The sequence below is a fragment of the Rhipicephalus microplus genome, chromosome X, assembly GCF_043290135.1.
Source record: "Rhipicephalus microplus isolate Deutch F79 chromosome X, USDA_Rmic, whole genome shotgun sequence".
Taxonomy (NCBI): domain Eukaryota; kingdom Metazoa; phylum Arthropoda; class Arachnida; order Ixodida; family Ixodidae; genus Rhipicephalus; species Rhipicephalus microplus.
This window is the reverse complement of record NC_134710.1, coordinates 422509564-422533918: the sequence shown is the minus strand read 5'-3', so window position 1 is coordinate 422533918 and position 24355 is coordinate 422509564. Positions and strand designations below refer to the sequence as shown.

Here is a 24355-nt window from a genome sequence, read left to right as displayed (position 1 = left end):
GGGTCCCTTACCTTCGTCGTCTATTTACATCAAGCGATACCAAATATTGTATGCGTGGAGCTAGCAAAACGGCCACAAGCGCGCTATGAGCATAGCATGCAGTCATGTTTTACATCATGTTTTACATGACACGCATACGATTATCATGTTCACACCAGTCATATGCCTTCATCACCCATCCATGTCACGTAATACCGAATTCGGTATATGTGAAGCTTGCGAAAGGGCCGCGAGTGCATCATGAGCGTAGTATGTTGTATTGTTCTTATATGACACTCCCACATAATGATTATCATGTTTTGACCAGTCAGTGCCTTCAGCATCTATTGACGACACGTAACACCAAATTTGGTATATGTAGAGCTAGTGAAACGGCCGCGAGCGCATCATGAGCGTGGCATGTAGTCATATTCTTACATGACACGCATCTCATGATTATCATGTTTGTGCCAGTCATGTACCTTCATCATCCATACACGTCTCGTAATACCCCCTTTGGTATATGTGAAGCTAGCGAAACGACCGTGAGCGCACCAAGAGTGTTACGTGTAAACACGCCTTACATGGCATGCATGTCATGATTTCCCCGTTAGGGTCTGTCACTTATGTTCGCCATGCAGTCATGTCAAACCATATCAGTTTTGTAAATTGCAATGTGAATGAAACCACTGCAAGAGCAGCAAAACCATGAAATGTAAATCATGACATTCATGACATAGTACAAGCCACGATTTCCATGTTGTGACTAGTCAATTATGTTTGTCATACAGTCATGTTATGCCATACCAATTTTGGTATAGATACCATAGTCGAAACGGCCATGAGAGCTAAAAGTTGTAGGCAGCTAGGTAGATTCATAGATAGATAAATAGATGATAGACAGATGATAGATACGTTGAAAGTCTCCTAAGTTCACTAAGAAATGCTTCACATTTAAAATTATTCTCAGTCAGAAGCAAATTTTTCACAAAGAATACTCTTCTTTAATCTGCTTAGATGAAACTTTAGCAAACATAACCACAAAGACTGCCCAGTCAGGACTGTCCTAAAATACAACATAGCTTAACAATTTCATAAAGCCTTCAATTTCTTTGTGGTATGACCACTGCACAGGACCCATGTTTTCATCCTGTTATCAAGTGCCCATCAACATTAGTGTTTCACCATAATGTTATCTTTCCTGACTATATTTTTATGCAGTCATCTTGACAACGCAATTCTGAAGGCTTGCTGCCAGTGTGGTATCAGATGTGATGGTGAATGCAAGAAGGGAGGCAATAAAGACATAAATACTTGTGAAACATTACAGGTTTTCTATTGTCTTACTGATGACTGTGGCAGTGTAGACATCACTGCTGTGTTTTGGTTGGTTGTCAGGGCCTCTTATTGTGATGAGGTGCAGGTGCTGCCATCGCAAGTGAAAGACAACTAAGAAAAGCGTGCTCGTTAAATAGCACAGAAGAAAGATGAAAAGAAGAGAAAAGCAATATGAATGAGACTCGTAGCATGAGCTTGGAGAGATAGAAGTGGTGCCATAGTAAAGAGATCCGTAGTAAAGGCTGCCATTAGGACAAGCGATACTGCCGCACGCCTACAGTGCACTTGAGCTTAAACTTTTATTTCCATTAATTTAAACTGAAACTTAATTTAAAGGTTCGAAGAACCAGTCCGACTGGCACTGGCAGTGAAAAAAGCTCACGGTGGGGCACGTTTTGTGGATGTGGGAGAGTGGGATGAAGCGGAGAAAGGCAAGGCACTACAGGAAAGTGTGCACCAATTTTTGCCACAGGGACACTGGACGTCAGGCCAACGATTCGCAGCACTGCGTTCGCTGACATGCAGCCGCCATGCTCTCATAATTTTCCATAAAGGCAGCCAAGTGTTAAAAAATATGGGAAATAAACTTTGTTTATTGTAACAGCCCCATCTACCAAGATGAATATCGATGTTTTCATCCCGTCCTCCCATTTTTGATCAGTATCTCTCTCAAGAAATGTGGGTGGTACATGTTCCCCCTACCTCATCAAACTAAAACAGAGCACAGCGTAATAATGCCAGCAGCTTATCCATAATTTTTGGCTGGCACACATCGTACACAATGTACACGAGATGAAGACAACAGGTCAAGTTAGTTACACAATGCTAGAATTTTCATTGCACATGTGATCTTCACCAGAGTTGCCAGTTCTGATTATAAGAAATGGTTTTGGATTTTTACTTTTCACCAAGCCACTAGAAACATTTTCCAGTTGCTTGCCACATTCAACGAGCTTTATCACTGTGGACTTCTGCAAATATAGCTGTTGCAGCGCTCATGTTCACTATGAGTACAATTGTGGATAACTTCGTGTAGTTGGGTTTTGAAAGCAAACATACCTTGGGGGAAGTCAACACATAACATTATTCATGCACTGGCGAATGTGCAATGAAAAGAATGGAAACTACCCTGAAGACTACATTAAAATGTAAATATGTGCTAGCTGCACGTAATTCAGCTGCACAAAATGGTTAATGTTACTTTTTCTTTCACATTGTATCTGAGCCACATTTTTTACTTGCTTGTTAGCTCTGAGACATCTGGCAACTATGGTCCTAATATTAATGCATTTGACAGTTGTGCATAATATCTTTGTTTACAATAGTGTTTGCAAAAGTATTTGCAGTGCATAGCAATCAATTCCCAGCTAAATTTTGTCCTGTATTAAACAGATAAAAAATCGCATATCTACACGTATTTTGTTGCAGCATGTTAAACCTTAGCTTGAGACCGCCCAAATAGAGCCAGTGCCGAAGTCATTGGTCTACGGAAAATGTTGATGTGTAAACCACTATGCCATCAAAAATGTTGATGTGTATAACCACCATACCATCAAACACTTTTTTTCTCTCCTACTAAAGTCAACAGGATGGCCACAGTTGCAAGTGTGATCCTGAAGCAGACGTTCCTACAACCGCTACACTTCCAAAACGATTTCACATATGAAAGTATGTATCAGTCTAACATTTCGGATTTCTATGGTGCCTCTCTCCAACTTTACCAGTTCTCGTTCCTGAGTGAACATGCTTTAGTGGGAAGCATGCCAAGATATTTAACCAGGCACATCAATACACTAAACATTCACAATCTTGAGACTTGCATGATGACTATCGCGCTTATCTCTGCAGAAAAGTGGTGTAAAAATAAAAATGACAAACACACATGCCTTCCTATCCGCATTCTTAATTTTCTGTCTCTTTCTTTAACACGTACATACGCTGCATCAGCAGAGAAGTTTCCCTCCCAAGCCAAGCCTTTATCGTGAAATCTCAGGGTAGGGTTGCACAGTCTCCTGAACTTTTGATCCAAAAATTGCTTGTACAGCATCTCCATTTCCTCATACATAGTCCAGTCTCATGCCTGTGGCTGGACGGGACTTTCCGATTACTACGGCTCCTTGACGAGGCTGGCAATGTAGCCTTTGCTCTGCAGAAAGCCTCGGCACTTGACGAGCACCGAATAGCGGGCCACCCATGGTGCAGACCAATGGCGGATGTCCTCCTCGGCCATGTAGCCCTTGAGGACACGAGCCATGCCTTCATGGTCAAGCAGAACTGCAAATACAGGAAAGATGCCAGATGTATTCCAGTCCATAGCAGCGATTACTGCAACTTGCTTGAATGCTTTCCAAGAATCCCTTCGCAAGCCTACACTGTAGCTGTAAAAAACCACGACATGCCCAGTCTATGCTTTAGCTTTGCCATTCACTGGTATAACAAATATGACATGGACACGTGTGCACACACCTCACATAAAGTACAGCATCCAAAACGGTTTGAAAGAACCAGTTAACAACTTGGAGGATGCTTCTAAGAGTGAAACGCAATAGCATAATAGGACTCAATCATGATCGACTTGTTGCCCCACCGCGGTAGTCTAGTGGCTAAGGTACTCGGCAGCTGACCCGCAGGTCGCGAGATCGAATCCCGGCTGCGGTGGCTGCATTTTCGATAGAGGCGAAAATGTTGTAGGCCTGTGTGCTCAGATTTGGGTGCATGTTAAAGAACCCCAGGTGATCGAAATTTCCGGAGCCCTCCACTAGAGCATCTCTCATAATCATATGGTGGTTTTGGGATGTTACACCCCACATATTGTCGCAGTGTAACGCGAACAAAGGATGACAGCAGCTTACGGCAGCGAAAAGAGTGTGTCCAGGATCAACTGTACAGCAAGACGCCTGCTTCGTTATCATCTCGAAAACCGCCTGTCCCACTACCTGGAATCTACAAAACATTGCTATCATCGTTCTTTTTCATATACACACGTGTCATTTGCCCCTCCTTAAAGGAGCATCGCCCCGATGCTGATTCAGACCCACCGTATTTTTTTTAACGTGCAGCCAGTCACTCACATACGGCTTCATACGCACTACATTCACAAGTTCAGGCTGGTGCTGGCGGCGCCTCGGGCAGTGGAAACTGTCGGGGAAGACCTCGTAGGTGACGCCGCTTAGCTGGTGCGATACTCAGTATGGCCCAAAATATCGCCTTAGCAGCATCTTGGACAGTCCACGTTTTCGTATGGGTGTCCAAACCCACACTCTGTCACCGATTTTGTATGTTACTGTTCTATGGCAAGCATTGTAGTGGCCTGTATCGTAGTCTTGTCGCTGGTAGATCAATAAGCGGGCAAGCTGCCTTGCTTCTTCCGTGCGTTCAGTGAACACGTCAGCGCCTGTGTCGGTAGCGTCCCATTCATGTGGCAACATTGCATCCAGCGTTGTTCGTACCTCCCGTCCATGAACCAAGCTGAATGGAGTAATACGAGTCGTTTTTAGTTTAGCCGTACTGTATGCGAACGTGATATAGGGTAAAATTTCATCCCAATTCTTATGTTGGACATCCACTTACATTGGCAGCGTGTCTTCAATTGTCTTGTTGAGGTGCTCTGTTAGTCCATTCGTTTGCCCATGGTACGCAGTGGTCTTACGATGAGTCATTTTACTTAGCATCAAGACGTGGTCTAAAAGAGCTGCCGTAAATGCTGTTCCGCGGTCTGTTATCACGATATTGATTGATTTGTGGGGTTTAACGTCCCAAAACCACCATATGATTACGAGAGACGCCGTAGTGGAGGGCTCCCGAAATTTCGACCACCTGGGGTTCTTTAACGTGCACCCAAATCTGAGCACACGGGCCTACAACATTTCCGCCTCCATCGGAAATGCAGCCGCCGCAGCCGGGATTTGAACCCGTGACCTGCGGGTCAGCAGCGGAGTACCTTAGCCACTAGACCACCGCGGCGGGGTCTGTTATCACGACAGTCGGGGCACCGTGGCGTAGCACAATATTTTCTACGAAGAATCTCGACACTTCTGCTGCGGTGCTCTTTTGGATAGCCTTTGTTTCGGCATACCTGGTTAGGTAGTCTGTAGCGACTATAACCCAGTGATTCCCTGCACTAGAAGTAAGAAGGGGTCTCAAAATATCCATTCCTATCTGGTCGAATGGTGTACGTGGAAACTGAACTGGTTGCAGCTGACCAGTGGGTCTCTTTGGAGGTGACTTGCGTCACTGGCAATCGAGGCAAGTGTGAATGTGGTGCTTGACGGCTGTTGTGAGTCGTGGCCAGTAGTATCCCTGCTGTACTCTTGCCAATGTGCGAGTGTAGCCTAAATGGCCAGACGTCAGCTCATTGTGACATGCTTGAAGCACTTCAGTACGAAAGGGTGCAGGAATAACGAGCAAATAGGGAGCTCCGATGAATGAAAAGTTTCTTTTGTAGAGGAAGCCATTGCGTAAGCAAAACGATGATAATGCGCTTGCAAAGACTCTGGGTGCCCTCGTCTGTCCACGTAATTGATCAACGTAAGAACGTCTGTCCACGTAATTGATCAAATCAAGCGATTCAGGGTCGCCTCGTTGTTGTTGGGCAATCGTGGACGCGTCGAGAACACCAAGGAAGGCCATATCGTCGTTGTCAGAAAGAGAGGCTGACTGTACTGATGATCGAGACTGGCAGTCGGCGTCCGTATGTCGCTTCCCAGACTCGTGTATGACCGTCATATCGAACTCTTGTAACTTCAGACTCCACCGCGCCAATCGGCCGGTTAAATCTCTCAAATTAGTCAACCAACAGAGTGAATGATGGTCACCAATAACTTTGAAGGGGCAGCCATACAAATACAGGCGAAATTTCATAACTGCCCAGACCACGGCGAGGCAATCTTTCTCAGTTGTTGAATAATTGGCCTCAGCGCGTGTTAGCGTCCTTCTTGCGTAGGTGATCACTCGTTCCGTGTCTTCTTGCCACTGCACAAGCACAGCTCCGAGGCCTACATTGCTTGCGTCAGTGCGAAGCACTGTTGGCGCTTCCTCGTCGAAGTGGGCAAGCACTGGAGGTGTTTGAAAACGTTGGCGGAGGTCATTAAACGCTGCTTGCAGTTCGTCGTTCCACTCAAAGGTGGCGTCGTCTCAAGTGAGGCGAGTTAGCGGCGATGCAATCCATGCGAAGTCGGCGATAAACCGGCGATAGTAGGCGCATAGGCCCAGAAAGCGCCAGAAAGCTTTCTTATCGGACGGTACTGGGAACTGTGCCAGGACCGCAAGTTTTACAGGATTAGGCCGAACACCGGTGCAGCTGACGATATGACCAAGAAACAGCAGTTCTTCGAAAGAAAAGTGGCATTTGTCTGGTTTCAATGTGAGGTCTGCGGAGCGTATGACTCGTAAAACAACTTCTAGCTTTTGAGATGCTCGTCAAAAGTTGGGGAAAACACTATGACGTCGTCTAGTTAAACTAAACAGGTCTTCCATTTGAACCTTGAAAGTACAGTGTCCATGAGCCTTTGAAAAGTAGCGGGCGCTGAGCACAGACCGAAGGGCAGAACTTTAAATTCATATAAACCATCCGGCCTCACAAAAGCGTTTTTTTCCCGATCTCTTGGGTCTACCTCGATCTGCCAACATCCGCTTCCGAGGTTCATTGAAGAAAAGTAGCGAGCGTTTCGAAGCTTATCGAGGGAGTCATCAATACGTGGAAGCGGATACATATCTTTCTTAGTCAATTGATTCAGCTTCCTGTAGTCCACGCAAAAATGCAGGATACCGTCTTTTTTGTTGACTAGTACTACAGGCGATGCCCACGGGCTCTGTGATGGCTGAATCGCATCATCTTCAAGCATTTTAGCAACTTGTTGCTCTATCACTTCCCGTTCCTTTGGAGCCACACGATAAGGATTCTCGTTGTCGTCGGTAATTATTCTATGCCTTGCTAGAGGTATTCGACCGACCTGTGATATCGATGAAAAGCCGTCCTGGGATTCAGCTAGCAGCTCACGTCTCGTTTGCTCGTCCCTTGACAATATCAATGAATCAATAATCGCCTTATTTGCTTGCGATTCTTTGCTTCTTTCTGGACAGCTCAATTGTTACTAGGAGATGAACTGTCTACAGGCCATCATAAACTCTCTTGAGTCAACTGCAAGTGTACTCGCAAGGGGCTTACTATGCCTTCATTCATCATTTTGCAAAGTTGTCAAGTGCCTCTACATGTCTATAAGGCAACAAATCACTTCACGTTCTGCGAATGTTGTAGCTAATGATAATCATAAATTATGGCTGAGAGAGAAACGCCTTTATTCACAAAAGCATGGAGAAGAAGGGCGTGGGAGGAACCCCTAGTCCGGGGTCCCTCGGACGACTCCAGCGACGAGCCGGGCCCGCTGTATCAGAGCTCGGAGGACCTCGGGAGGTCCATCGTGGAGAGCATCATCCCACAGCTCCTTGTTACGTAAAGGGTGAAGGAAAGCAGGTAAGGGAGGAAAGATGTTCGCAGTACACTCGATCGAGACATGGAAGGTCGTGGGCGAGTTTCCACAGCCGGGGCAACGGTCTGCATAGCACTGAGGGTAGAATTTATGAAGGGATACTAGATTGGGAAATGTTTTAGTCTGCAACTGACGTAGCGCTACTGCCTCTTCTCACGAGAAAAATGGCGGTGGGGCGCTCCGAGTGCGACGGACGTTCCTGTAATGACGAAGAATGTCTTTGAAAGTGAGAAGAGGATCTCCCCACTCCGAAACGGTCGCCTCACCTTGCCGGGCCGCCCGGAGAGAAATTTCGCGGGCAACAGCGTGTGCGCGTTCATTGCCTGGCAGAGAGGCATGACCAGGAGTCCAGTGTAAGTGGATGCGAAAAGTACTGTTTGACTCAGTTGGTGGAATTTGAGAATTTGGTGGGCCGCTCTTGGGATGCCATGTCTTGATAGAAAGGCCCGATATGCCGGTTGAAAGTCTGTCAATATGTAAACCTCATGGTGAACACGGATAGCGTATCGTATTGCTAGAACGACTCCAAGAATTTTACCGTGAGCGGCATGTGTCCCACGCATTGCAGCCGAGTCCTGCAGGGAATCGGTGCCATTTAACACTACCGAGGTGTAACCTTTTCGAGTTCGGGCTGTGTCCATGTATAAAGTATGCAATTTCGGGATGTCTTCGAGCATATGGCTGAGGTATCGTATGCGGGATTCGCGCTGGCCCTTGTCATGCTGGGGGTGCATGTTACATGGTAAGGGATGAACAGTTAGTATTTTACGTATCGCAGGCGATAAGGGCGTGGGGTGGGTTTCAATCTCAAGTGATGGGACGGGACATCCGAGGCGTGAGAGAAGATTGGGGCCAGTAGGGGTGAGCAGGAGGTGTTGGCTCTGATTGACCCGATCTGCCTCAAGCTGCTCGCTTAGTGTGTTGTGTGTCTCCAACTCAAGAAGAAGACGTGTGGAAGTGTAGTTCGGAACGCCTTGGGCCAGCTTTGTCGCTTTGCGGATCATGGCGTCTATGTGTAGTTGTTGCGATTGAGTCAACCGCTGGAAGGGCAAGCGATATGTCAGCCGGCTGATCACGCAGGCCTCCACCAAGCGCAGTAGGTCTTCTTCTTTAAGTCTTGAGCGCCGATTTGAAACCCGCCGGATCATGGACAGTATTTGGTCAACTTGTCGAGATAAAAGGCCAACGGTGTAGTTTGCTTTGCCATCCGCTTGAACATGTAGTCCAAGGATGCGGGCACGAGGGACTTGTGGTATGGGTATGCCATCCACGTGCACAATAATTGGGGTAGGAGGGCTATTGCTTCAGGAGCGAATAACGATGAGCTCCGATTTTTGAGGAGCACATTGCAAGCCTCCTCTTTTAGTGTACTCAACTACAGTATCCACTGCCTTTTGCAGTCGATCCTGGATGGCTCCATTAGAGCCCCGTGTTGACCAGATAGTGATGTCATCCGCATAAATAGCAAGGGTGACATCGGGGATCTGGTCGAGCAAGCGGAGAAGCCCTGCTAGTGAGATATTAAATAATGTAGGGGAAAGAACGGAGCCCTGTGGTGTCCCACGTCCTATAAGATGGACCGTACCAGACCGATGTGGTCCCATTCCCACAGTGGCCGTACGACCCCGAAGAAATGAGTGGATGTAGTTATACATTCGAGTTCCACAATGCGACTCGGCTGAACTGCGAAGGATGAAGTCGTGTTCAACATGATCAAAGGCCCCCTTCAAATCTAAAGCAACGAGTGCTCTCGTTTGGGCGCGAAATGGAGGCCCTAGGACTTCCTCTCGTAGCTGTAGCAGTATGCCTTTGGCCGATATATGAGCACGGTATCCGAATTGAGAAAGTGCGAAGAAGAATTGCTGTTCTAAGAAGGGCTGCAGACGTCGCAAGAGTACATGCTCTATCAGCTTGCCAATGCAGAAGATTAGGAATATGGGACGTACGTTTTCAACCTGAACTGATTTGCCCGGCTTGGGAATCAACGAAATATTGGCATGTCGCCATGCTTGGGGAAGCGTACCTTGGCGCCAGTATTCATTGAATATACTGGTGAGGTTGGTGATATCCGCATCACTTAGGTTGTGGAGTGTGGTGAACCGAATGTGGTCTGCTCCCGGTGCCGTGTTACGATATAGATCCTGTAACATTACCCGTACTTCCTCAACCGTGATATCTGCATCCAACAATTCATTTGTCTCGCCTACGGGTGGATAGTCAGGGTAATGCGGTGTTGGGCCTGTCGGAATGAAATGTTTTTTGAGCTCACTGAGAAGTCTCGAAGGGTCATCCTGATACTCGTGTATTAAGATGTGTAACTGTTCAAATGTTTGTTTTCGCGGTGGTGGGGTCTGTGAGGGATCTAAGAATCGACCATGTTTTCACGGTGCCTAATGTTCCTGAAAGCCGGTTGCAGAATCCTCGCCAGTTATTTCTGGTGAGGGTCACTGCGTATTCTTGAGATTCCCGCGTAACTTGATCTATTCTTTTTCTCAGTTTACAATTCAGACATTGGCGTTTACATCGCCGTGTCAGTCCTCTCCCCGCGTCCCAAAGATGAAGCAAATGTGGGTCAATGTCTGGTGTTTCGGTGGTAGTACATAATGTGCGCGTGGTGGCCTCTATATCTTGAGAGAGTCAAGCCATCACTTGTAACCTTGCCCCTCAGGCGGGTCCCGGTTATGTTCCCTGAATTTGACTCAGTCTGTAATGCGTAAACGCCGCTCCATCCTCCGGGCACCAGTAAGTGGTAGAATGGTCGCCACGATATAGTGGTCGCTGCCAAGGTGCTCCTCTAGAGGACCATGCGCTACCACCAGGCCCGTATTGCGTACAAAGGTGAGGTCAGGGCAGGTGTCACGTGATATACTGTTTCCAATATGAGTGGGGTGCTCTGGGTCAGTTAGCAAAGTGTATCTCATGTTACAAATATCATTCCACAAGCGTGTTCCTTTGGCCTGCGATTTGACATAACCCCAAACAGTATGTGGAGTGTTAAAATCCCCGCACACCACACAAACCCGTCCAAAACTTCCAAATTCCGTGAGAAGGCGGTGAAAGCAGTGCGTACGTGAACGGGGGGAACTGTACACGTTTAGTAAAAACAAGCTTTCACTCTTTGAGCTTTGCGTAATTATTTCGATTATTTGATGAGGAATGTCACTACTAGTGGTACGCACGCGACATGTGACATGTTTCGAAACTAGGGCTCCGACAAGTAGAGAGGCACCCAAGAGCATGTTGTAGCCTGATAAAGAAGGCGGACAGTTTGGTTCTTATAAGAGGATAACATCAGAAGCGTCAGTAGATGCGGCTACGTACAGCTGCAGGGAACTCCGCTTTTGGCGGAATCTCCCGCAGTTCCATTGCCCCACCACTAATCGTGGCGCGTCACCCGACGCCATCTTCATCGCGGGAGGAAACAGATGGACGTGTGTAAGGATGTGAGCGTCGTGCACTCGCATTGGATGTTGACGGCCGAGAGATTTGATCAAATTTAGTCTCGGTAGTTGATATGGCGGTGGTGGTACGTGCGAGCGTGCGTTGTATACATGACTGGACGCGTTCCATCATCTCAATTTGAAGGATTTCCATGCGGCATTCTATCCTGTCGAGTGCAGCCTGCATACTGGTACCCATTTCTGCTACCAGCGCGTCCATTTGCTTTTTTTTTGCAGGCGTTCGCAACGCGCCTCCATGTTCTGACGTAGGCGTGCTATTTCTGCGAGAAGATTAGGGGTCGAGGATTTAGTGATCTGAGGGGACGTGGTGGGGAGTGATTGGCGGAACGGAGCAAGCTGTGGGGGACCCTCTACCTGACTTACTTTCCGAAGAGCCACCTTGGTTGCGTTTCGTTCCGAGGTCCGCTGCTGCTCGGAGAAAGCCGCTGCTGCTCAGAGTCCGCTGCTGCTCCTTGCCAACAAGGTTTGCTCTGCAAAGCCTTCTTGTAGGATTGTCGTGTAGATGGGGAAAGAGCGCGTGTCTCCGATGAACGCTGTTATTCCTCGCAGGAACAGGAGTGGGATCCGGAGCAAGAGCGGGACTTGAGGCGAGCCCGGGATTGAGAGCGGGTCTGGGATTGGGAGCGGGTCTGGGACTTAGAGCAGGTCTTTGACTTGTGACGCGATTTGGACCGCCTCTTGGAGCGCGACTCTTTTGTTTTCGTCGGGGTGCGTGAATGGCGGGACTCTGCTGTCGTGCTTGACCCGGTATGTTCACTGGAGGGTTGGAGTTCACGCAGTTCATTTTCGAGCGCTTTCCGCACCCATGCTTTGTTGAGTACTTGCCTCTCACGCCGAGGCCAGTTTGGATCCGTCATAGGGTGAGGTCCGTCACAGGATTTGCAGTGGGGAGTGCACGGATGCGACTGGGTGGGGTTGTCAGTGCCGCACGTCGGGCATATGACAACGTCTGGTGTAGGGCAATGGTCATCCCGATGGCCCAGCTTGAGGCAAATCTTGCAAACCACTTGTCGGGGGCGATGGGGGTAACAAGGCAGTTTGACCCCGTAGAAGCGTACGTAGCGAGGGACCTTCATTCCTTCGAAAGTGACCAACGCAACGTTGGTCTGAACCATCATGCATGCTTGAAGTATTTGGGTCTTTAAACCACTCACTTATTGAACAATTTGCTCAGTGTGATGCCTTCCAGCAATATTTAGCGTGAAGTGACACAAGAACGAGAGGAGAGGACACAACAAGTGCGCTAGCTGTCAACACAATGGTTTACAGTCGAATTTCGCTACAACGAATGCCACTTCAACAAAAAATTCACAATTCCCCGCCAGCAGTTTATAGGAGTCAATGCATAAATATTGTCGCCACAACGAACACTTTTTCTTCGACCGTCCCGCTTCAAGAAAATTTTTTGATGCAATTCTAAACTCAGATACTTATTGATATGCAGTAAACTCAATCTTTAACATTTCTATGCAATATCAGAGCCTGAAAATACGTCAACAAAGTCTAAAACACGCATTGGCACCACCAGGAACCGCCGCTATACCGCTGCTGTTCAGCAAGCATGGGTGCCGCCATTGCTCGATAGTGATGACAATGAGACTGCCCTGCTTTTTCTTTTGCCACTGGCTTGATTTTGAAGTGCAGATGATCGAAAGCTGAGCTCAGTCGCTCAGTTCATGGTTTCCTTCTCGCAGCTGCTGGGTGCACGATGCCTGGGCACGATGCGTTTTCCGATTCCGATGCTTATCATTATGTTTGCACTTTGCCAGTGTGGTAACTAATCAGAGCGGCTGTTCGTCCACATTATCAACGAAATCAGCTAGCCGCGAGTGATGGATGATAAGAATGGCATAGAATAATGCAAAAGTGGCCCCCCCTCCATGATACCCTGCCTCCATCTCGGCATTGTCGAATACTTTTAATGGCGGACAGCTGCTGGTGTTAACGTGTTAATGCAACTGTTCGGTACGTTCACGAAGTGTGGCGTGGCGTTGGGCGTTGTTTCAATGTGCTTTTCAACCTGGCCTCGCTAAGCATGTATGAGAATCATGTCGTGACGCTGCTGTGAAATAGTGGGAAGCAGCGAACATTTTTTGAATTTTGAGAATAAACGTACTTTTCTTTTGCTAGCTCAGATCAGCTATATTTTTTTCGATTTCACTACAACGAAATTTTCACTTCAACAAAATTTTTTGCATGCCCCGTCAGTTTTGTTGTAGTGGGGTTTGACTGTATTTCAACTAAAGCATGAATATATTGTCGCGGGGTCGTGACGTGGACAAAGGGAGCAGACTGTGTGACCAAAATGGAACTGCTTACTTGAGCGAACTTGCAGCCGGTAAACCGAAAGTTAGATTACAGCGATACACACTGGCAGTGATAGTAGCGAACAGAGCGTTGGCTGACGATCAACGGACAAGTGGTCACGAGCGTCGGCATTTATACATGCACTATCAAATATTCCAGCATTATCGCTAGCCGCCAAGCAAGTTCCAGAAGAATTCGTATGTTTGTGTTGTTTGTGTAATTCCATTGGCAGGTTCTAGGATTGTCACAATGGTTCTTAGTAAATCAGCGCAGCTGCTCAAGGAAGCCCTTACACATGCATGGGACAAACAAAATGTGAGAAAGGGGTGTGGCAATATAAAGAGGTGATGCTCACATGCTAAAGCTGGTGTGAGCATCACCAGTGTATATATTCGTGCTTTGGTTGAAGTAAACCATTTTGTTGAAAACTAGCGCACGTGTTGTGTCCTCCCTCCTCATCCTTCTGTCACTTCGCACAAAATATTACCTAATGTATTATCAACAAGGTCAAATTTCTCCCCGAGTACAAGTCCTTAATTCTATGCTTCACACTTAATGTTATATTTGTTAGCACAATGCCCTGCCAAACATGACACCTGTATAAAGTTTTTTCCCCGAAGCACATTCAAGCAATGATGTGGCACTGTCGAAGAACACATGACTGCCCCGCGAAATGCCTAGATTTGATTTCGGCTTAAACCCCTGGTTTTTATTCTTGCATCTCTCAAGATTTTTCACTCACAAGAAATGCCATTAATGCTGGCACCAAAATTTTTGTGATATGGTTTGTCAATGCCACGATCTTAAAAGAAAGCACTGCATTTAATGACAAAGCATAGAGCTGTAATTGCCATGCATGTAACTGCAAAGCTCTCGAGAATAATGTGGAAAGAGTTTTGCTGTTTCATCAGTCACACTTTAACAATATGCCTGAGTGGGCTGGTTGGTGCTGCATGGTAGACGAAGAAAGTGCTTAACAGCGCAAACTATACTATGTGTTACAGCATTTATGATTCAATTTTGCCATTACTAGATGCAAAGCTACAAATTACTATAAAAAAGTCGTAAACAATACTTTTACTGTCAGGAGTCCTTTAAATACCGTATGTAGCTGATTATAAGTCAACAACAATTATAAGTCGACCCCCCGATTCGCAATCCCATCTCGGAAAAAAAAAGCTGAATCCGAACGCAGCCTCATGCTGTGGCCATAGCACACCTATAAGTATTTCAGAAGAGGGAGTGACGCAAAAAAACATTTATTTGACCATGAAAAATTGCTTGCGACTCGTCGTTGCTTAAGAGAAGGATGCAGCAGTCATGGTCATTGCCATTGTGTGAGACACACTTGCCGTTAAAAGGGGTACTGGTGGTAGTGAGATGCCCCACATAAAAAACGCCACGTTGGCAGTCTATACCAGGCGTCACTAACCCATTACGCCACTTCACTCAAAGAAGCACGCTTCGGCCTTCCTATCGATGTCTTGAAGTTTTCTTGCTAGCGCCATTTATTGTAGAATGTGCATATGCAGTCTTTGAATAGGTTATTGAGCGCCATGTCTAGCAGCTGGAGAATAGGTGTCAGTTCGCCCAAAATGATGACCAGCTCACATCCAGAGTTCGCTACCGCTTTTTTTCATTCAATCTGTGATATGGCAGCAGAAGGAGTCCAGCACTGTGAGCATACTGCCAGGTTTCAGCAGTGAACTCAGTGCCTGCACCACACGAGACGAAACCATTCGAGGACAATTTCATCGTTTAAAAAAAAAAAAAAAAAAAAAAAACCCTCGTTAACTCGCACGATAACGTTCAGCAAATTTTTTTTTGACATATAGTTTTCCTTTTTGAACAAAAGAAATGGAGCTAGCTTATGCCTGTTGGCTGTACAGCACAACATGTCAGTGAAATGGTTGTGCGTGTTGCCCGTTGTCAGCAGGTGAACCTGGCGTTCCCCTTTTCTGGACACGGTCCTCTTGCTAGGCATGTCAAACCAGATGGGAGTCCGGTTGGCATTGCCAATTTGATTCAGTAGGAATGAATGCTTTGCCTTCAGGTCACTCATGTAACGAATAAATGCATGCTGTTTTTCTTCGTAGGCTTCAAGTAACCTTTGGCATAAAATTGTGCTTCATCTTAGGCTCAGGACGTTCTGTTTCATAGAGTTCGTAACCCATATTTTTGATATTTTGAACTCGGTTAGCGGGATGCACATATCCTTCGCGACAGTATGTGCTTTTGCTTCAATATCATCGTTGCAAACACTCAGGCTCTTGCTTCTTCGGTCGTGAACTCAATCTCGAACCACCTCTTTAACGGCAGGGTACCCAAACTTCGGTCTGTAAAAGGAATGGCGTGCCGCAGTGCATGCGAACACCTTGGTCTTTTGTTTTCTCTATTCTATTACGCACTTTTCCGACCCACCAAACTTCCACCCTGCTTCAACTTGTTTTTCAACTTTGCGTAGAGGATCGCTTGCCGCTCGAAAGCAGCACTGTACAGTTGCTGGTGTAGCGATGGCATCTTGGCATCCATTGAGCAGCTTTGCAAATTGCGCACACCACTGTTCACAAGCGAGGCGAAATGCAGAAATGGCGAACAGGTGTGAGCGCAAAAAGACGCGAAGATGCTTGTGGGCGCAATCGTGAGGCTCATGTGACTGGTAATTTGGTTTAGATCCCAGCAAAGTGGTGCCAGCCCACACAGCACTGCCAGATTTCTGTGGATTGTCCATAGTGCTTCGCGGGAAATCTGAGTTTTTAAATTGCCTAGTCAGCAAGTGGTGTTAGGGCACGCTGTCCGCTAAAGCGAGAAACGCATGTCACGTGTTTCGTGAACGATTAAAGTGATGTTTTTTGCAAGCGAGAGATGCATGTCGAGTTTTTCGCGACAGAACAGACGTATGTCGTATTATCAGCGAGCAATAAATGCATGTCGAATTTCTTTGCGAGTCAAATGCACTGTCACACCCATATGCGGTGAGTGCCGGTGTTGTGGTTGATCTTGTTCGACAGACGCGCTGATGCGGTGGCGCTACCATCAAAAACGTGATGGTGTCGGCTACGTGTCATGAAAAAATGCTGTATCTCTGAACGCGCCGTTACTGACACCTTATCGTCTAGCCACCATAGCTATACCGTAGTTTCCCAATTGTCGTGGCAGATCGTAGAAATGTCCGTCTCCAGAAGCGGTGAGCGCATGGTGGGAAATAGCAGCTTTCGTGACTTTGTTGCCTCTGCGGCTGATGTTATTGATGCGTCAATAGCAGTGAAGCTGCGGATGACGACCATTTGTCAGACCCCTAAGAAAAGTCGACTTTATCATTCCAAGTATACTTTACGATTCCGCATAAAGGTCAACTCTGATTATAGGTAAACCCTCGAACTTTGGGAGGCCGTTTTATTAAAAAAAAATGTGGACTTATAACCAGCAATATACGGTGATAACTCTTCCCAAGGCAGGCAGCACATCAGATATTTGAAATTCCAAGTCATTATCACTCTTACTAGTGCTGCTCCAAGATACTGCAGTGTATTACTCTTGAGCAAATCACAATAAGCCTAAACATGCTAAAATTGTTAACTTTAGCTCGATTTAGTCTTTGCTTGAAGCTGTGAACTATACTGACGCTACTCAAACAGTCTATAAATTTGCAGATAATAAAGATAACTTCAGATACATCGAGCTCATTTTCTTGAATTTCGCCAAGCCACTTGGTAAAGTGTCCCACCCAAGACCTTTTATTTGAAGGTAGCCCACAGGCTGTCAAATGTTACGCATATTGCACGGCCCTCTAAACCTGTCGCATTTGCTGCATATAGGTGCTATTCAAACATGCGCTGAAGAGCACTTGCGCAGTGGCACTAAATGCCTAATGCTAAGTAGTAATGAATGTGCATGCAAAAAAATAAGATTTGCAAAATCAACCAACACTTTTCTATTAACATATGAGAGCCCCTTTCATTTTCAAGCCCAAAAACCTCATAACATCAGGCATAGGGACAGCTGTTATCAAGAGAACATGCATGTTTAGAAAACTATCAAGAAGTAGACTGTCATAGCCCAATTCCTGATGGATATCGGAAGAGAATATAAAAAATTTTGTCATCTGACAGCATGTGGTGATTAACTCGCGTTGAAACCTTTTGCCTGGTGCAGGCATGTAAACCTTCTATAAACATCATGGACAGCAACTGAAACCTCTCATCTTCCCTGCAGCACACAAGTAATTTGATAAAACGATTGCTTGGGCTAGTACTATGTCATTTGGAAGCAGCATGTCTGCACAGTGCGAAACGATGAGGACATAGGAATAGACAGTGCCTGTGTTGTATCTTTTCCTGGTTGAAGGTAAAAAACCTGGAGGCACTGCACCGACCAAAGTACAAGTTAAAAAAAAAAAAAACACAGAGAAAAGGAGTTTCAGTTCTCACACAGACTTGTTCACAGTGAAATGAAAACACGTGTAAAGCAGTTCGCCTATGTATGTTTCAATATATCACGCAGGCAGCGCGCACATACTGACGGCAGATTACCATCGCTCTTTTTTAAAGTGCGTAGATTGGTTTGTATCACAAGTGACTCAAGATAAAGACATCGTGACAGTCCTTTTTCTCTAGCGAGAACACATGCCTTCCCCCAATTGATAGTGTGACCACCTGACGCATGCTCGGCCAAGGCACTAGATTTAACATTTCCTTTCTTAACACCGTCGAGCCCTCTCCTCATTCAGTCCAGCTCCGAAGGTGTTTTTTCACGAAGTGGACGACATTTTTTGCATCATTCACCAAGAGGCGGTTCAGGCGTTAATTTCACACCTGAACAGCATGGAAGCAGCAATTCAATTCACGGTAGAGATGGAAGTCGAAAGAAAGCTCCCATTCCTTGATGTGCTCATTGAATGAACAGGGCCCTCTTTGTCATTTGGCGTGTTCAGGAAGACGACCAACACAGGTTGTTACTTGCGTTTTGATAGCATGCAGCCCGTTTTTCACAAAAGGGCCATGGTTTCTACACTTCTAGAATGCGTGCAGAAAATCTGCACAACAAAAGAAGACTACGCAGCCGACGTACGCTTGATTCGGAGTATTTGTCAGCCTGTGGCTATCCGAATTCCTTCTTGAATGCTGTCTAACAACAAATTGCACGTCCATAATTGCGCTGTGCTGCGTCCGGTGAAAAGAGTGTGGGAACACTGTATATTCCCTCCATAACCGAAAGCCCTTGGCCATATTCTGCGTTCCTACGACGTCCGTGTGGCACATGTTCTGGACCAAAAGCTACGACAATCGCCTGTAAATGTGAAAGACAGATTAGCCAAAGTGAAGTTTTCTGGTGTGGTGTACGCTGTCCTTTGCGCAGATTGTGATGATGTGTATATCAGTGAAAGTGGTGACTTTGAACGGCGTCTCAAACAGCACATTACCGGCATTAAGAAAAGCAATGTTAAATCCAGTGCCTTGGCCGACCATGCGTCAGGTGGTCACACAATCGATTGGGAGAAGGCACGTGTTCTCACTACAGAAAAAGGACTGTCACGGCGTCTTTATCTCGAGTCACTCGTGATATAAACCACTCCGTGCACTTTAAACAGGAGCGATGGTAATCTGCAGTCAGTATATGCGCGCTGCCTGCCCAATATATTGAAACATACATAAGGCGAACTGCTTTAGTGTTTTCATTTCACTGTGAACAAGGCTTCCATGTGGGAGCTAAAAGGTCTTTTCTCTGCATTTTTTCTTCTTAAACTTTTACTTTGGTCGGCGCAGTGCCTCCAGGTTTTTTACCTTCAACCATGTATCATGCCGACTAGACGGGCTTCCGTCAAACTTTAAACTTTGTATCCTTTCCTATGTGCTTGTTTTTTCGCTCTATGCAAACATGTTGATTCCAAATCACAGCGTCCGTGTTGTGTCCTTTCTTACATCCTTGGTTTTTCGCACTGTGCAAACATGTTGACACAAGTACACTCACACCTCATTATAACAAAGTTGCATCTCAAAGAGAATTAAGCTTGTCATATGCGAAAATTAGTTATAAGGGTGTATTGCTAACACTATATTTATTGGAAGACTATATTTTATTTACTGTGTTATAACAAATATTTCGTTATATGTGGGTACATTATATCGAGGTCTGTGTGTAATGTTATTGACGAGAATTTTACATAGGTATAGCACCAATTGCTGGTTGTGTAATCCACAAATAGTTTTTCGTACCGACCATACCACGCACCAGGCAAGCTAGACCCCATGAAACGAATGCAATGAAACCAGAAACGAATTTTCAGCAAAAGTGAGCTACAATCTGAACACTGACATTGAAAATTTTTCTAAATGTTTTTATGAACACTCTCGCTCTCTCACCTTTTGGGTCACTGTGTGTCAGGAGCTGAATGTTGTTGGCCTTGGCAAATTCCTGCATCTCCTGGGGTATGACGCAGCATGAATCGAGGTTCACCTGGTTCACGCTTGGTTTCACCTGTAGACGACAGCATGCAAGTTAGCCTGCTTGCTTGTGCAAAGCTTTGCATTTCGCAGAACTACAATGCTCCTCGCAGAAATGACTGCCGTATAATGCTGCATTCAAACCTATATTTGAAATAACATGCATGCATTGCCAAAGCTCTTCCACTTATAAAGATATATTTACTCCTCTTGCTACACACTTCCTGCCTGCCAGTGGAACAAAACAAAAATGAGTGTGCTGAGGAATGTGATGAGGGCTTGTTGGTGGCACATTTTTTAGGTTTCGTTGTAGTGCACGTAAGAGGCAGGAGAAGAAAAAAAAAATGTAGGCCCACATTGATACTGTTGCGTTTGGCGAGCCACCCTTTTGCCGCGGCCGCCAGAACGTAAAAAAAGGCTGCCGCCTCATTTTGTGGAGATAAGGAGCCGCGCGAAGACTCCCTGCTGTTTCCCTGTACTGGGTGCTACGTGGCTGCAATTACTCGACGGAGCACCGCTGTGCTTGGGGACCGTGCAGAGATGCGACACGCGGCGTCTTCGTGCCCCAGTAAAAGCCACAATTCCAAGCTTCCGCCGATTACGGACGTCGGACCACCAGGCTGTGCGTCTCTGACTGATGAGCCGCCGACGCTCAAGTCAGTACCAGATGTCTAGGCATGGTCTCTCTGAGGCACCTATAGCCCGCGGCCGCTGTTTGACAAAACATGGGTGGTCGGCCCGAGCGGCGAGATGACAGACTCGTTTCGCCCCGCTCGCTGGAAGCAAGATTCGCCGGAGGAGGCAGCATTGCGGGGACCATACATGTGCTTGGTTTGTGTATGTATGCATTTGGGGGTGGTGTTGGCATAATGACCTTCGTGTGTGCTGTGGAACCTTTTATTGGACAGTGCAGTGTGGACCTATTCCCCAATCTAGGGATCTGGGGAAAATGCTATTTCAATCAGCCTTTGCCGGCTGCCTGGTGTGCTTGTTCAAATGAGCTTGTTCTATAGAGGGCCTTGCAATGTAGAGCCTTTCAATGTACAGCTTCGGACCAGAGAGCTCTTGCCATGTAAATAATGTAAATAAGCCCTCTCTAGAAAGTTCAACCTCCTCCTGCCTTGACATCTTCAGCCGGGATTTCCGGTACCACAAACCCCGGTCACAACAACACACAGAGCACTGAGGAAGCACACTGAGGTAACAGCATCTAGTAAGACTAGCAATGTTAAACACCAAAATGGCTTTTGTAAGGAATTACTCGCTTATTTTCATATGCAGTGAATCACATGGGATAAATGATAAAAGTACTATGCCTCACATAATTCTATGCAACATTTATGACACAATATATGGTATATATACAGTATGAAAGGCATCCTAGATATGAACGTACAGTTATACCTCCATATAACGAATTCCTCTATATAATGAAGTTTTTCTATTCCCCGTCATTGCTCCATACAAGCAATGTATTCATGACAAAGTAACACCGGAACACAACCTTGATATAACGAATTTTCTTCACGGACAATCTAGAAATTTTGCTTCGCATTTTGGCATTTTGGTACGAGCATGCATCTTCTGCGGCTGCTTCGGCGGCAGCATGCACAGCGCATCAGGGGAGAGCGAACGCTCATTATTGCACACGGGTGAGCGTAAGGCAGGCAGGCAGGCGGGCCTGCACCACACGAGCCGGCGTCGCCGTCATTCTCGCCACTACAGGCACATGCGCGGGTGTGCCCCCCCCCCCCCCTCGAAACCAAAATAAAAAAAAACTACTTTTGCACGTTGGCAATGTCAGCTTTTAGTTGCCGTCACATATGTGGGGCCCCGCTGTATAAGGAGGGCCGAATAGTTTTACGTGGTGTTCATGTCTGTGTCCGTGTCGTTCACTCTTCGTTTTCGGTGCCGTGCGCGCGCATGGTGTGGTCCCGATGAAGTCCAGCTTTGCTTTTTTTATTGTGATAGCAACTTTATGGACATTCTCGGCTGGGTTTTTGCCATCGCCGCTGCCATTGACCGTATATGTATACCTATTTATGTATATAAAAACTCAAGTAATTAAAAAAAAAAGAAAGCCGCCCGCGCCCGACTTGTCACGTCACGATCTCCCACACGAACTTTGCCACACAAATGGGGGAGGGAGGGTAGATGCTTGTGCGCGCGTGCTTACCCTTCGGTAGGAAGAATCGCGTGCCTTCGACTTTGACAGGAACGATTGCGTTTAGTGGCCAGGCACACAAAGATCACTTTGCTTCCTGGTAGGCACCGTTTGCGAAAAAAGTGCGCTTTTCAAACACAGTGAAGTAACAACTGGAGCAATTGTTAATTTCGCAATCATGGTTGTACCTGTGAATATATTTCATGCCTCGTTTGTGTTTAAACAGTGCGTTAAGTGTCGAGCGGTAGATGTTAGTTCGCTCTCGTCCTGTGTATTGTTGTTTTCAAGCGTCATTTGTGTGTGAGCAGCACGCTGCACTTTTCGATCTGCTTGCCATTCTCAGCATTACATTCCAAGTAGTTGCTCTCGCATTCATTGCTTTGCCCTTGAGGCGAAACTGTGACTTTTCTTAATTTCAGACAACTGTGTCGTCACCACCGAGGGGCTGTCAGATTAGGTGCTGATGGAAACTCTCCAAGACCACGGTGACAATGGATCTTCGGAGGTTGACTCGTCACGCGCTTCCGTCTTGCACCGCAAGTTCGCAGGCTGGTAGCTTTCGTGATTAGCTGATTAGTTCTGTAATCGTGACAGCGCGTTGAATACATTGCAATGAATGAGATAGCAAAAAATTGGAATGTCATAGTAAGCAAGACTGGCAGCCAACTCTCTTGGATTCGATATCGTGGAACTCCTACAAAACGCTGGTGTGATTTGATTGATATGTGGGGTTTAACGTCCCAAAACCACCATTTTATTATGAAAGACGCCATAGTGGAGGGCTCCAAAAATTTCGACCACCTGGGGCTACACCAAAATCTGAGCACACGTACCTTACAGCATTTTTGCCTCCATTGAAAATGCAGCCGCTGCAGCCGGGACTCGACGCCGCGACCTGCGGGTCAGCAGCCAAGTACCTTAGCCACTAAAACACCGTGGCGAGGCAAAACGCTCGTGTGAACAAATATGGCCGCTCTAGAGAAAAGTGCTCTTTTCACACAGTTCCTTCGCATGGAAACTGCACTGATATTCGTCTAAATAGCAAGCGCGCCAGTGAATGCGATCGCTCTTAAAATTCAAGTTAATTATTACTACTCAAGCAAACCCCCCCACCCCCCTCCCCGCATTGTTTCATGCTCGTTCAAGATGGGTGGATTACTTTGTTTGAGCATTCGACGGCAGTTCTAACACGAGAGAGATGATTTCTTATGCACTTTCCAGGCGATAGGAATGAGCCAACTCATTTGGTCTCTACTTCAGAGATCAAATGATCAAACCCGCCGAGCGTCGATATAATTGCTATCACAATAACAACATAGTTTTTTACTGAAAAATAAGTGTTTTAAGTTATCTCTGCCTTTTTGTTTAAGTTGGGCGTTTATTTTCCGAATTTTCGTACCAAGCCTGCATATAACGAAATTCTTTTTATAACAAATTTTTCTGGGAATTCACCAATTTCGTTATGTCAAGCTTTAACTGTAGTATATTTACCTCTGAATGATTAGAGTGCCACGTTTTCATGACTAGCAGCCAAAGCCCTTTAGACCAAAAAAGAGTAAGTACAGCGTAATTGTATTAATATGATTGTGCATAACTCAATTTTCTTTTTATTCTTGGCCAACATAGATTGGAAGTACTAATGCACTTACTAATATATTTTTGCCCACAATTGAATGGCACACCCACAAACGCGGATTTTGACTGAAATGTTTAAAAATACTATGTTTATCCTTCAGTGTACCAGCTCAAACCACAATCTAACAAGCCACGATCAGCACATTTCAGAGCCTCCAAAGCTGCAGTAACACTGAAAATATGTAAGAGCCTCGTGAATTGACCCACTACTTCAATGTTGCTCAATAAATGCAAGTTGCTGATGGTTTATGCACATTTCCCTTTTTTTAACCTCTATGATCAATACAATTTTTGTATGATTACCTGGTTTTCATGTAGAATGTATCGATAAGCACCAATTGCACAGCTGAACCTTTATTTCATAAAGCCGGCTTTTTTTATATCCAAACTTCGTTAGATTAAATACAGCCTCTCGTGTAAGGCATATAGTTGTCGATGAAGTAATTTTTCATCACAATACTACAAAATATTTAAATAAAAGGGCAATTAAAAAATGGACTAATTTACATAAGGTAAAGGAAAACTGAGTTGGACCTGTGA

General features: G+C 45.9%; 1 protein-coding gene across 3 annotated transcripts in view; it reads right to left on the bottom strand.

Moving 5' to 3' along the window:
* Positions 1 to 1890: 1890 nt before the first annotated feature.
* Gclm (Glutamate-cysteine ligase modifier subunit) overlaps positions 1891 to 24355 on the bottom strand; it is an 84692-nt gene continuing 62227 nt past the window's right edge. For all 3 annotated transcript variants that reach the window (XM_075880342.1, XM_075880341.1, XM_075880340.1), the window contains 2 exons: positions 19936 to 20050; positions 1891 to 3591 (listed from right to left, as the gene is read on the bottom strand). In XM_075880342.1, coding sequence (XP_075736457.1) covers positions 3425 to 3591; positions 19936 to 20050 — 282 coding nt within the window. In that variant the 3' untranslated portion in view covers positions 1891 to 3424. The remainder of the gene's footprint in view (positions 3592 to 19935; positions 20051 to 24355) is intronic.